At 34.4% G+C, this 13,250-nt stretch overlaps 3 protein-coding genes across 3 annotated transcripts; 2 read left to right on the top strand and 1 right to left on the bottom strand.

Moving 5' to 3' along the window:
• Positions 1–1,503: 1,503 nt before the first annotated feature.
• LOC122611153 (basic leucine zipper 19-like) lies at positions 1,504–3,281 on the top strand. The gene is made up of 3 exons (XM_043784129.1): positions 1,504–1,614; positions 2,085–2,919; positions 3,054–3,281. The coding sequence occupies exons 2-3, from the start codon at positions 2,202–2,204 to the stop codon at positions 3,077–3,079; spliced, it is 744 nt and encodes a 247-aa protein (XP_043640064.1). The 5' UTR covers positions 1,504–1,614; positions 2,085–2,201; the 3' UTR covers positions 3,080–3,281.
• A 169-nt stretch (positions 3,282–3,450) lies between these two features.
• LOC122611152 (WD-40 repeat-containing protein MSI3-like) lies at positions 3,451–6,475 on the bottom strand. Its single transcript, XM_043784128.1, has 6 exons — positions 6,094–6,475; positions 4,698–5,021; positions 4,453–4,596; positions 4,188–4,312; positions 3,912–4,007; positions 3,451–3,828 (listed from the first exon to the last, which is right to left on the bottom strand). The coding sequence occupies exons 1-6, from the start codon at positions 6,406–6,408 to the stop codon at positions 3,627–3,629; spliced, it is 1,206 nt and encodes a 401-aa protein (XP_043640063.1). The 5' UTR covers positions 6,409–6,475; the 3' UTR covers positions 3,451–3,626.
• A 1,734-nt stretch (positions 6,476–8,209) lies between these two features.
• LOC122611170 (glycerate dehydrogenase) lies at positions 8,210–12,197 on the top strand. Its single transcript, XM_043784145.1, has 12 exons — positions 8,210–8,465; positions 8,579–8,662; positions 9,143–9,283; positions 9,364–9,485; positions 9,634–9,715; positions 9,833–9,905; positions 10,533–10,624; positions 10,727–10,801; positions 11,209–11,394; positions 11,507–11,551; positions 11,699–11,813; positions 11,986–12,197. The coding sequence occupies exons 1-12, from the start codon at positions 8,343–8,345 to the stop codon at positions 12,006–12,008; spliced, it is 1,161 nt and encodes a 386-aa protein (XP_043640080.1). The 5' UTR covers positions 8,210–8,342; the 3' UTR covers positions 12,009–12,197.
• Positions 12,198–13,250: the final 1,053 nt, after the last annotated feature.

Below are 13,250 nucleotides of genomic sequence, written 5' to 3'. Positions count from 1 at the left end.
TTAATTAATATGAACAATGAGCGACTGTATCCTAGCTCTTTTTTTTTTTAATTTCATATATGTCATTAATTTATAATAGTTACTTTTTACCTTTTCATCAATCGGTTCATATATTAATGTTTATATGTACAAGTATGTTGTTATTTCCATATTAAATTATAATGTATCGACAACAAATTACATAGATAATTATATATATTTTTTGGTTTTAACTTTTTAATTAAAGCGACTCGGGTTGATTAGCTAAGTTTTAATATTAACTCTTAATCATGGTGATAGATTAATTTTGATTGGTTGCTATAAACAATGAACACTTAGATCTATAAATAATGCGGGGAGTGATATATCTACAATAAGTTTTAGTTATCTACAACAATGCGTGCTTTATGCAGTTGTACACTGTACAGTAAAATGTGTATTTTGTTATAAATGGCTAAAATATGTTGTAAATATATCATTCTCCATAGTTAATTACGTATTGAACAACATATATATAACTAGTGGTCAGGCCCGTCCAATGGACGGGTAATTTCAAAATATATTAATCAAAGCTAGAAGATTGGATTTTAAATATATTAAATAGATATACCGAAATCAACTTGAAAATTTGCTAGCTGAATAGTCACTACATCGGTCAAAATACTCCAAAAATTATCCGCCCAACGAAGAAACATACGAAAATTAACTTCATATAAATATTGATTTCAGTTTACCCTTTTTTTTCAACTTTAGTTAAATAAAAAATTTACAGTTTCTTATATTCTAAAAGTGTAAACTATATATATAAAAGTATAATTAAATATAAATTAAGTTAAAGTGTAAATTGGTGATGGAAAATCAAAAAGTGTAAGTTAATTATTTTAAATTGGGTAAAAGTGTAAATTGGTGATGAAAAATCAAAAAGTGTAAGTTAATTATTTTAAATTGGGTTAAAGTGTAAATTGGTGATGGAAAATAAAAAGTGTAAATTAATTGTTTTAGATTGGGGTTAAAGTGTAAATTGGTGATGGAAAACCAAAAATTATAAACTAATTTAGATTAATATTAAAAAAAATTAGAGGATTAATAAGGAGGGAGGATTAGACTCAAAAAAATGGATTAAGGGTGTTAAGTATACCTTTTTTAGTTATATTATAGATAGATACCAAGTGACCGAAATAGCACGACTAAGTCTAATCTATATATTGGTACTATTAAACTTAATAAATAAATAAATAAATAGCATTGAGGTGGGCGCTTACTATTCGTAGAGTAGATCTATATTGGTACTATTAACATTACAAGTTGCATAACATAACAAGAAGTTATACAAGCAAAAAGAATCTTTTGTTATTTTTATATACTTTAATCCTCTAGTAGATCATGGTGTCCACTAAAACATTTCCCTAAATTTACAAATTAGCCCTTTAAATATCATATATATGCACCTTGTAGCTTTAGCTTTTACTTTTCTTTTACAAAAAAAAAATAGGAATCTATACACCACTAGTGGTCCATTTTCTTCCTTGAGTTTCTTTCATCTAATCTATTATTTGGTTACATAAACTCCCTTTTCAGATATTATCTATTTTCCAGATTACCAGCAGCTGATTCAATAATTCTGCTGGTTACAAGGTAGAACTTTCTGCTTGGTTGTTTGCATTTATTAGTTTACATTTTGCATGGTTATTTAGCTGTATATATTTTCTTAAGCTGTAAATAATGTTTATATTAGTCATGTTGTTTGTGTCTTAAACTTCATGTTTATTTAGATTCGATGCCTGTTTTACGTGTTGGGACTGGGACTGTTTGACAAAGGCTGGTCAAGGGTCCCAAAAATAAACCTTTTTGCCTTAATTTGCGTTTAGACCTGTTTTTCTATGATTAGACCTCGGGCCGAAAACAAGAATCTTGTGATCAGGATCATAGCTAAGTTTTGGTATAGAGCTAACGGGTTAGAAGCTAGCTAACGTGTATAAAAATAACCAATACTACAAAATATAGACACGTGGAATTTTCGGCGAACAAAAACATATTGTTTTATTTGTTTTACTTTGTACTTATATTATATTTTAACTAGAACCTTTCTATATATCTATTTATAGGGTTTTGATACTAAAGGACGCTTAAAGTTGGTTTGTTGTCGAAACAGTTTAAAGGTTTCCACTAAAGAATGTTGAATTAGGCCTAATTTAGTTTAAGCTGAATTAGCTGAATTTGTGATGGGGATAGAAGATGGAGAACTTGAGTTCTCTAACCAAGATATGTTTTTGGGTTCCAATGTTGGTGATGGTCTAAGTAGTGGTTCCATGAGTAGTTTCTTTAATGAAATCTTCAATGACACACAGCATGGTTGTATGCATACTCACACGTGCAACCCACCCGGACCGGATTCCTCACACACTCATACATGTTACCATGTCCATACCAAGATTTTATCTGCTACGAGTGATGATGACAAGACTCCTACTGATGACACTGCCGAATCCTCAGGGAAAAAAGGCAAGAAACAATCTTCAGGGAATAGGGAAGCTGTGAGAAAGTACCGTGAAAAGAAGAAAGCACGTACCGCTTCATTAGAAGATGAAGTGGTTAGATTGAGAGCAATGAACCAGCAACTAATGAAAAGAATTCAAAGTCAAGTGGGGTTGGAATCAGAAGTTGGGAGACTCAAGTGTTTGCTGGTGGACATTAGAGGGAGAATCGAAGGAGAAATCGGCTCATTTCCTTATCAGAAGCAACAAATGACTAACCAGAGCCTTGTTAATTCTTGTAATATGCAGAGCACGTCAGTGATGCACCATGATTTGGGTGTCGATGGTTGTGACTTTGAGGATCAGTGTCTGGGCAACCAAGGTTTAATGCTCAATGAGTGTGGAGGATGTGAAGCTAACGATGATTTTGCAGGTGTCAATCCATCTCCTGGAACTAAGAGAAAAGGTAAGATGTATTTCATTTTTTTGACGATCAAGTTCATTTTAGAAAAACTGATGTTAATTCGTTTGTTTGTAGATTTCCCAAATTACTTCTCTTTACATGTGTCTTGATCTCCTTTCGGGTTTATTCTTTTGTAGGGAGGCGTTCATGTAGCAACATCTAGATGAATTGCACACTATATAGCAGCAGCATTGGCCTTATTAGTGTAAAGTAACAATCTGCTTGATCGCTATATATTGTGCACCTATCTTGCATGTCCTTTTTTGCTATTTCAGTTGAGTTTTCCTATTTATAAAGCTCGGAATAATGTTGTTTGTGTCATTTCAATAATTTGGTTCAGCTGGTCATATTTGACCTTAACATGATGATATATCCTGTCATATATTGCTCTTCTTTAACTCTCTATGACCATCCCGAAAGGGCCCATAGCCTTGACTAGTATTGACACCTGAGATAAGACGGGGGCTGGGAATACTGCATATTTTTCTAATTATACAATCCTATTAAGTTACCGAGCAATATCCAACAGCAAGATCAGCAAAGATGAACTGAGCAAGGTTAAAGTACTTGATAAACCCAGTTGAAAAGCTTCAAGCACAAATATCTATGGGACTGAACAGGTCATGTTTGATACATGAACAACTATTAAAGTTTACCTAAAGTAAAGCGACAACTTTCAAGAAAACAAACAACAGGTACATAGGTCATGTTCAAACGCCATCATCTTCACGATAAATGCTTTCAGCCATTTGCCAGACCTGTAGAGCATTGTCTTCAGCCACACTAGATATCACCCATGGTTCGTTCTTGTTCCATGAGAAGTCAGATATCTTGGCCTTGTGACCACCATGAGAAAATAGGAGTTCTGGTGGGCCATCCTCTGCATCTCCCTCCAATTGTTCATCTCCAATCCTGCAAAACAGAACACATGTTAAATGGTAAATAAATAGGTATGAACAGAAGGGTCAAGAATTCAGTTTGAAGGCTGAAAGTACCTGTTTAGATCCCAAACCATCAACCTTCTGTCACCAGCAGAGGATGCAAGCACGGTTTCATGGTTTGGATCCCACTCAACTTGGAATACTTCCTCCCTGCAAAATTATAAAACCCACAGAAAACTCTCAGAAATAAAAAGCTTACACATTTAAACATGCTGAATTCCCTAATCATAGTTCTCGAATGCTGGATATCATTATATTCATACGGTTTATTTTTTCAAAGTTCAGTTCGGCAGATTAGCATGTTTAGGTATCAAAGGGGATGAAACGTACTCATGGCTACTTAAAACATGCAATGGTGCTGTCAGCTTCCGCATGTCAAACAGACCAACAGTGGTATCTGAAGAGGCTGTAGCCAGAACCCACTCATTATATGGATTAAAAGATAAGTAATTCACCTGGAACAAGTGAGAAAAACAAAAGAAGTTAACCACCCCTTAAGCAACTAACAAACATGATGTCGCAATCCAAACATAATAAAACAGTTCTACAAGGCATCGGAATATAATGTTATAAAGAAAGCTTCAAGTTGCTTCACCTCTTTCTCATGAACAACAACAGCTTGTTCATGTTTATTTGTGCGCAAGTCCCAAATCATTAGTTTGCAATCATCCCCAACAGATCCAAATAGACTACCATTCATCAAATGCCATGAAACATCTTCAACCACACTGCCATGATCCTGCGACAACACTTGATTATACTTGATTACTTGGTCAGAAATGTAATTGCTAACTAGTCAACCATAAATGCTTCAAAAATACAAGCAAGATACCAGTTTACCTCATAAATATGTTTTGGATCAAGTACTTTATTGGCAGGCATTGCCGACACATCCCACAAGCAAATCTTGCAATCATTGGAACCACTCAAGAGATACCCTTCTTTAAAAGGGTTCCATGACAATCCATACCCTTCTTTGTCATGACCCCTCAATTTAACATCAGGGTTACAAGAACCTCCTTCATGATCCAAAGGTTGCTTTGTCGAGTCAAATACATAAACTTCAGAAGAACTAGTCTTCGCTGCAACAATCGACGGAATCTGTGGCATACACCGAGCCCGATTCACCTCTCCATCAACATGTATCTTCTGAATCACCTCTATCTACACATACGTAAATAACATATCAAGCATCATCAAAACCATACATAATGGCTAAAATCACTTACAATAAAAAAAAAATCTTGACAACAGATTCGCATCACATGTCCCTCTAGGCCAGTAGGCAGGCCTCTATATGATAATACTGTCCCTAATCTTCTCTCAGTGAGTTGATCTTCTCACACCCACCTATTGATGAGATTTCGTTTACACCACACCAATACTACAAAATCTAGCAAGAATTCTCATAAAATCACCCAAATCATCAAACTATGACTCGTAACACAAGTATATAAATACATTTTTTTTTTATCAGCAATGAGTTAAAACTTTCCGAACCGAAAGTCAAGGACTCAAAGCTTGGCTAGTGCCAAAAAAAAAAGAGAAAAAAGGCCAACCCCTATGCGGTATAGCCAATCTTCCTTTTATAAAAATTTATCTAGTTCCAATTTGTGTGACCATGGCAATACCTTTTGGAAAAAACGCCTACTGCCTACACCAAGGTCACCAAAAAGGCAAAAATACAACATATACTAATACTAAGAACAACAGGAGTGAGTCAATGTTCAACAACCAAAACAATGGTTCAACTAGTGACTCAGATTTTATAGTTTTGTTGATACTGTAGGTTTATGGTGGCTGCGTAAAATCACGTTAGCATAACATGTAATTTCTAGCATCTTTCTATCTTTAATTTATTTATACATGATACAGCATATATTTTTCCATTTAACAGAAAAAACAAACGGTTGTTTTGGACAAAAACCATATCATTTCTCTCAATAACTTAAAACCTAATTCAACACAAAAACCTAAAAATCTTAACATCATTCCCATATAAATACACAAAACATCACTTTCTACCAAATAAAACACACAAACAAGCACATATCTATCCAGAAATCACAAACCCCAGTTAAGCATTTCATCAAACACCTTACCTACAATACAAACAATTAAAACTTTTTCACAACCCAGAAAAACCCAATCATACCCACAACCCCAAATCACTTTCCAAACACAAATTCACAAACAAAAGACAAAATAATTAATTAAAATAAAATAAAAATCAAACCTTGGGGATTCTATGATTATCCAAATTAGTTTCGAGTGCAGAAGAAGGATTAACAGGCAAATGAGCTTCAGCAACAAGCAGGAAATTAGGACAGTCATCAGAAGTGTGGGTCCCAAGTATCAATTTATGAACGGCGAAAGAACCGTTGTCGTATAACGACGGCGGCGACGGCAGCCATTGGACGGTGAGTGATGGCCATTCAAGAGAGTGAGAGATGACTAGATCGTATAAAAAAGGTGTGTTTTTTCTCCACACGTTAAATTCTTCTTCCAATTGATAGTCTTCTCCGCTGCCGCCTTCTTCTTCATTCGCCATTTTTTTTATTTACTAATTTTCTGTTAGATCGATTTGTGGATTCTTGTTTTCCCGCGTTAATGTTTTTTCAGGGTGGAAATGGTGGGAAATTGGGGAAGGGTTTTAACCTTTTATAGATGAAGAAGTGTAATGGGCCTTTGTTTGCGTTCGAATTGGTCCTGGTTGAATGTTGGGCTAAACATACGAGGTTAGCTTTTTTTATGCCCCTAAAAAGTTGGTTCCTCAAGAGCCCATCCCAAATGACCGGAATCGGAACCAAAATAAAATCGGTTGATGAGGAACAGATTCCGTTTCTTGAAGAACCGATCGTTTGGAACCGGTTCCACTTTCGATCCCAAAAATCAGCTTCTTACCGGTTTTAAATCGGTTCGATTTCGCTTCTTGGACTAGAATAGCGAGAAAAAAACTGGTCAAACGTTGACCGAAACCGGTTCCAAACCGATTTCATTGAAGAAACGATTCTTCGTGGCGTTGACTGTTGTAGTTCCTGTAAAAAAAACCGTATCCAATTGTGGTACTGGGGTTAGGGTTCCCCCCATTACCCTTTTTAACAATCTATTTATCTACCTAGTAAATTTATATTTATAGAGTTTTAAATTTATAATAGGGAATATATATATTTATGTGATTGTAATTTGGTTTGTTTATATTTTCTTAGTGTTGAAAATTTAAGGTTTTTTGGTATACTAGTAGGATAGCCCACATAACGACAACCATAATAGGATATCTATGGATAATGTTTGGAGAGACAAATAGAGGAAAGGTAAAGAATAATATAGAAATAAAGAAACTAAAAGAAAAATATTTAAGGAAAAAAAGCTGTTAAGTGCAGTCTTCCGCGTATTTTGAGTCCAATACATCGACGGTATTGGGGGGGTTAAGATGTAGGCAGACCTTACCTCTACGTAAGTAGAAAGACTGCTTCCATTTTCTACTTAAATGATAGAAAAGACCATCTAAACTTTGCATAGGATGAGGATCGAACCTACGACTTCTGTCTTTAGAAGTCTGAATATTTACCACAGATCCAACCATACCGCTTAAAAGAAAAATATTTGAAAGTGATAATTGAAACAATACTGTTTTATTGGTAAAAAGAGTAGTTTACTACTTATAGCAGGTCCGTTTTGATAAGTTAGTCTTTTATGAGTAAATTTTTAAAAGGAGTGGATATTAATACCATTTTTTAAAATAATTTTACTACATTCATGCATTATTTACTTATATCATTTGTATAATATGATAAATTATAAAAAACTACTAGTACAAATATCAATTTTCTTTTTCAAATGGCAAATCCATTTTACTCTTAACTACTCCAATAAATACCAAAAAACACCACTACCAAAGATTAGATATTGCCATATTGGTGTTATTCCCAAAAATACTTTCAAAATACCCCTACTAGATAAAATGACCTCACATTAACCTGTTCTTTGATGGTTTTGGTACGGTTTTTTTTCTCACCTTTAAATTGATAATGCTTTCATGATCAAGTTATAAACGGTAATCTATATTTTGGACCTTAAAAATGTTATTTGAGAAAACCAAGTGTCTATTGGTCGAATCTCAACATTACGGATAAAGGTACCAATTACGTGGCATCCAATGGTAAACCCCATATCCAAAATTCTCAAATACTCGAATGTGAGGTCCAAACGTTATTAGAAATTATTCACTCAATTACCTCCATCCTCACCCCACTGTAACCCCCGTGCACCATCACTCACTCACCCTACACGTGTACATCATCACCTCATTCCCAATTCCAACCCCATAAATCAAAAACAGATTCCCTCCACTCAATTACACTAGCCCATCATCCCACACACACCCAATCAATTAACCTGGAACACACTTTCAAAAACCTTTGGAGACTGATCAAACAAACCACCTCACACTCACTTTCAACTTTAGTCCTAGCTACTAAAAACATGGCAAAACCAGTTTCAATTGAAGTTTGGAATCCTAGTGGCAAATACAGAGTTGTCAGCACCAAATCCATGCCCGGTACTCGTTGGATTAATTTGTTGGTCCAACAAGATTGTCGTGTTGAAGTATGCCCACCCGCCCGCCCGCCACTTTAACAATCTATATCTATATATTTGAACTATCTAGCTTATTATATGTATATATAATGATGTACGTTGTTGTTGTGTGTTTAAATTAGATATGCACAGAGAAGAAAACGATATTGTCTGAGGAAGATATCATTGCTTTGATTGGAAATAAGTGCGATGGAGTCATCGGTCAGGTAACACGTATACATCATAAAGTCGTCTAGTTACTTTTTTGTTACGAGTATTAGGATTGTTATGTATAAAAGAGCAGGATAAAAGACCCAATTACGTAGTAGCTAGCTAGAGGCCGGCTGCAGGTTGTATATGTGTCTAGAATTCGGTACTCTCTCACCTTTTAAGTCGTGACTACAACTAAACATGCTTAGGAAAAAATAATTAGGCTTAGAGAAAGACAACTTAGATAGTTAAGAAAGTGAAAACTGTCACTCTAAAAAAAAATTATTATATGTCAAACATACGTATCTGTTTTTAGCTGTTGTAGTGAGCAAGAATCAGTGTTTAGATGTAGAGAGCTGTTTCATGGGGATGTTATGATAATGGGACATATGATTTAGAAATATGATTTGTTATTCTGTAATAATTTCTCTTTAGAAATATTATGATTTGTTTTAAAATTCAAGATGTGTTGATCTAGTCTGGTGCATTTGGTTTAGTTGACAGAAAATTGGGGAGAGACATTGTTTTCGGCTTTGAGCAAAGCGGGAGGAAAAGCTTTCAGCAACATGGCTGTGGGTTACAACAATGTTGATGTCGACGCAGCAACCAAGTATGGTGTTGCTGTTGGAAACACTCCTGTGAGTTATGTTCTTTAGCTTTAATGGACTCCAGATAGATAAACTATTAATCGGGATCATAAGTTGAAAAATGTGAACAGGGCGTGCTTACAGAGACTACAGCAGAGTTAGCAGCATCACTATCTCTTGCTGCTTCAAGAAGAATAGTCGAAGCTGATGGGTTCATGAGGGCTGGCTTGTATGATGGATGGCTTCCTCATTTGTAAGATCCCATATTTACCGAACTTTATACTTATTGACTGTTCAAACACAAATTTTATTGAATAAGGAGCCTTATCTAGATAATTACAAGTTGTTAGAAACCGGTTACTGGTTGCAGTGACTTGAACCAATGGTTTCCTTTGGCTTAGGTTTGTGGGAAATTTGCTTAAAGGACAAACTGTTGGTGTGATTGGAGCTGGTCGTATTGGATCTGCTTATGCTAGAATGATGGTAACTTCTTGTTTCCCAATATCGTATGGCTGTCCACACTCTAGAGTCTAGATCCATTAATTTAGCAATAGATTGATGTTCAAATGTGATTAAGCTTGACAAGTATTTTCTTATCAGATTGAAGGGTTCAAGATGAATCTAATCTATTACGATCTCTACCAAGCTACACGTCTAGAGAAGTTTGTTACAGGCATGTCTTGTTCTGTATTCTACATCTTCTTGTCCATCATAACCTACTAAAAAAATTTTATTTTCAAATTGATTCTGTGAACATTTTATTTGTATTTTCTTAAGTTTGTGTCTCACCTTTTTAGTCAGGATAATTTCAACTTATTTATGTGAGACTTGGTAATTTTGGATTCTATTCATTGCTAAAGAGTCAAGTAAAAAGGTAGCCAAAAACCAAAAGTCCCAGCCGTAGAGGTGATCCTTCAACCAAAAGGTTGTAGATTCAAGTCTCGTTGGGGACAATTGTCTAAAAGTTTGTGTCATGTGTCGATCTTTGTCTTTCGAAGAAAAGTCAAAAAGAAAATGCCCGAGTCCTAAAAGTTTCCGATTTTTTACCCATTACCCACCCAAAAGTTTTTTTCATTGATATATTCCTGTTAAGATGCAAATAATCACTAATTTATGCAAGCTGTAGTGTTTTATTTAGAAACTTTTCAAGAATCATGGCTGATTTTTAACAGAAAGTTGCAAGTATGATTTATTTCCACCTTTTATATCCAAGGAAAGTGAAGAAGATTTGAAAGGAAAAAAAAAAAAACTGATGTGGCCTATCATATAAAGTAAATACTAATATGTAAGCAATTTGCAGCTTATGGTCAGTTCTTGAAAGCCAGCGGCGAACAACCTGTTACCTGGAAACGGGCATCATCAATGGATGAGGTTCTTCAAGAAGCCGATGTTGTAAGAAATTCTTCTATTTTTCCAATCTTTTATCTTTATTTATAATATTTGATTCATTTGATAAAGTTTTTTTTTTTTTTTTCTTATATGATGATCACACAGATAAGTCTACATCCAATATTGGACAAAACAACTTATCATCTCATCAACAAAGAAAGGCTTTCGAAGATGAAGAAAGTAAGTTTACATATTAAAATCATGAATTTGGTCCCAATTAGATTGTTCCGGGCCATAAATCAAGATAACAAGCTAAACTGGGGGAATCGTAAAACAATATGCTTAAACATATAAGCAATACCCTTATATTGTAATATATAAAGGAAAATAAAGGTAACAATGAGATTTTACTGCATTATGATATATTGAGATCCAGACATTGCAAAACATCTGTTTCCGGAATTACACCAAACAGCACTTTCAGTTAATCATACCCTTTCCCATTCCACTTTGACTCTGCCATCAATCAAAATATCCATTCTTATTTAGGTTTGCAGAACAAAAGTCAAACAATCTTTTCTAGATTTATAATTTTAGTTGTTCCTAAATTATGGCTATAAGTAAAATGATCCAATCAAAACATATAGGAAGCAATCTTAATAAACTGCAGTCGAGGACCTGTGGTTGATGAAGAAGCTCTTGTCGAGCATTTGAAACATAACCCCATGTTCCGAGTTGGTCTTGATGTTTTTGAGGATGAGCCTTACATGAAACCTGGCCTAGCTGACATGAAAAATGCCGTTGTTGTGCCTCATATAGCTTCGGCATCAAAGGTAAGTATTCTTTTATATTGATTTCTAATTGATATCCTGTTTAAATTTAGAGTGAACTTCTACGTTGAGAGAATCATTTTCCAACTATAATGCTTGTTGATCTTTCATACAGTGGACTCGTGAAGGAATGGCCACACTTGCTGCCTTAAACGTATTGGTATGCAAATTTTCCTTTAAGTTTAATTTCACATATGAATCTGTGTAAATCTGCTCTCAAATTCAACAAGACACTCGCCAAATAAATATAATCGCACTCAAATGAATGACATTTCTAACTATGTTGTTGCTTTATCTTGAAAAATAGGGAAAAATAAAAGGGTATCCAACATGGTCAAACCCGAACCAAGTAGAGCCCTTTTTGGATGAGAACTCACCACCCCCGGCAGCATCCCCGAGCATTGTCAATGCGAAAGCACTAGGTAAGTAGCTTTCTTCTTGATGTGTGACTCTTTTCATTGATATTTATACTAAGTATGCGTTAATTTGAGCATAAACTATTAAATACATGATGTACAAAATAAAACTAATCCTTTGAACTATTGTTAATTGTTACATAGCCTTCCATTTCTAATTATACTCTGTTAAAAACAGGTCTCCCTGTTGCAAAGCTCTAAGGTCAAAAAGTCTCTTGGATGACAACGGCGATTGCATGTATATTTGTTATATGCTCACTACTCTATGTATGTTCACAATGTGCAAGTGAAATTGTATTCAAATGTGGTTGTGCTACTTTTGGGCTCTCAAACAAACTTATGTAATGCGTCCCTATATTACGGATTTTTCATACTAATGCTCTACACTCATACGTAGACTCACTTTTGGCTTATTTGCTTACAATGCAACTCAAAAGTAAAAAAATTAGACCCTCAAATTTAGACTTGGACAATTTTTGTGGTAAAAAACGGGCTTATGTCTATACATATGCGTTCAAAAATGAGGCTTAAAAAGTAGGGGACTAAAGCCATGGGTAGAGCCACGTGGGATGTAGGGTTGGTCATAACCCATCTCATGTAAAAGTGAGTATTATAAATAAACAAATACTTTTAATAATTAGAATCAGAATCAATGATATATACCGTTGACGAAGAAAATTACCTATATAAACCTTCTCCAAAAAGATGAATAGGTTCTATATAAAAATATGAGATTTAATATTTTGAAATTGTAAAGCATAAAACAAAAGTAACTATTCTTTTTTATCAATTAAAAATAAGATAAATAATCTATATCTATACTCCCTTATAAATACTCTCTTGTAAAGGGAACTAACTTTTAAGTAATTTAGAACCTAATAAGTATAAAATGCCCCTTAACTTAATATATCTTTTTATACTCACCTCCACAGTTGGACACGAACTACCCTTACGAAAACTTTACACCCCCAATTTTATCTCCCAAATCTATCTCTATCACACACAAAAAAACCCTAGCTTTCTCAAACGCTCGTTTCCCCCAAGTCGCAACAACGCGCGGGCACAAGGCTACGGACTAAGTCATACTAAAATATTTGTTTATGGAGATTGAGAATAAGTACATGCAAACAAATAATACTACTACTAGTAATACTAATAATCAGAAGTCAGCATATATGAAAGATATATAAACTAGATATAGATAGATTAATAGTCGAATCACCAAATATATAGATATATGCATGCAATAGAAAGCCCAATATCCATGAAATAGATCAAATTAGAGCTACTTATTTACATAAACTGATGGAACTGTGTTTACTAAATTAACTACTAATAGATAGATTATTACTACGTACTCAAAACTCAAAAGCCAGGCAATCTCACTACGAACTTCTTTCAAGGGTGTAATCATTCTTCATGTTGAACGTCTTGCAAATCTCA

This window comes from Erigeron canadensis, chromosome 8 (genome assembly GCF_010389155.1).
Source record: "Erigeron canadensis isolate Cc75 chromosome 8, C_canadensis_v1, whole genome shotgun sequence".
NCBI classification, from domain to species: Eukaryota; Viridiplantae; Streptophyta; class Magnoliopsida; order Asterales; family Asteraceae; genus Erigeron; species Erigeron canadensis.
The sequence above is the reverse complement of the archived record's forward strand: the minus strand, read 5'-3'. Positions and strand labels throughout refer to the sequence as shown.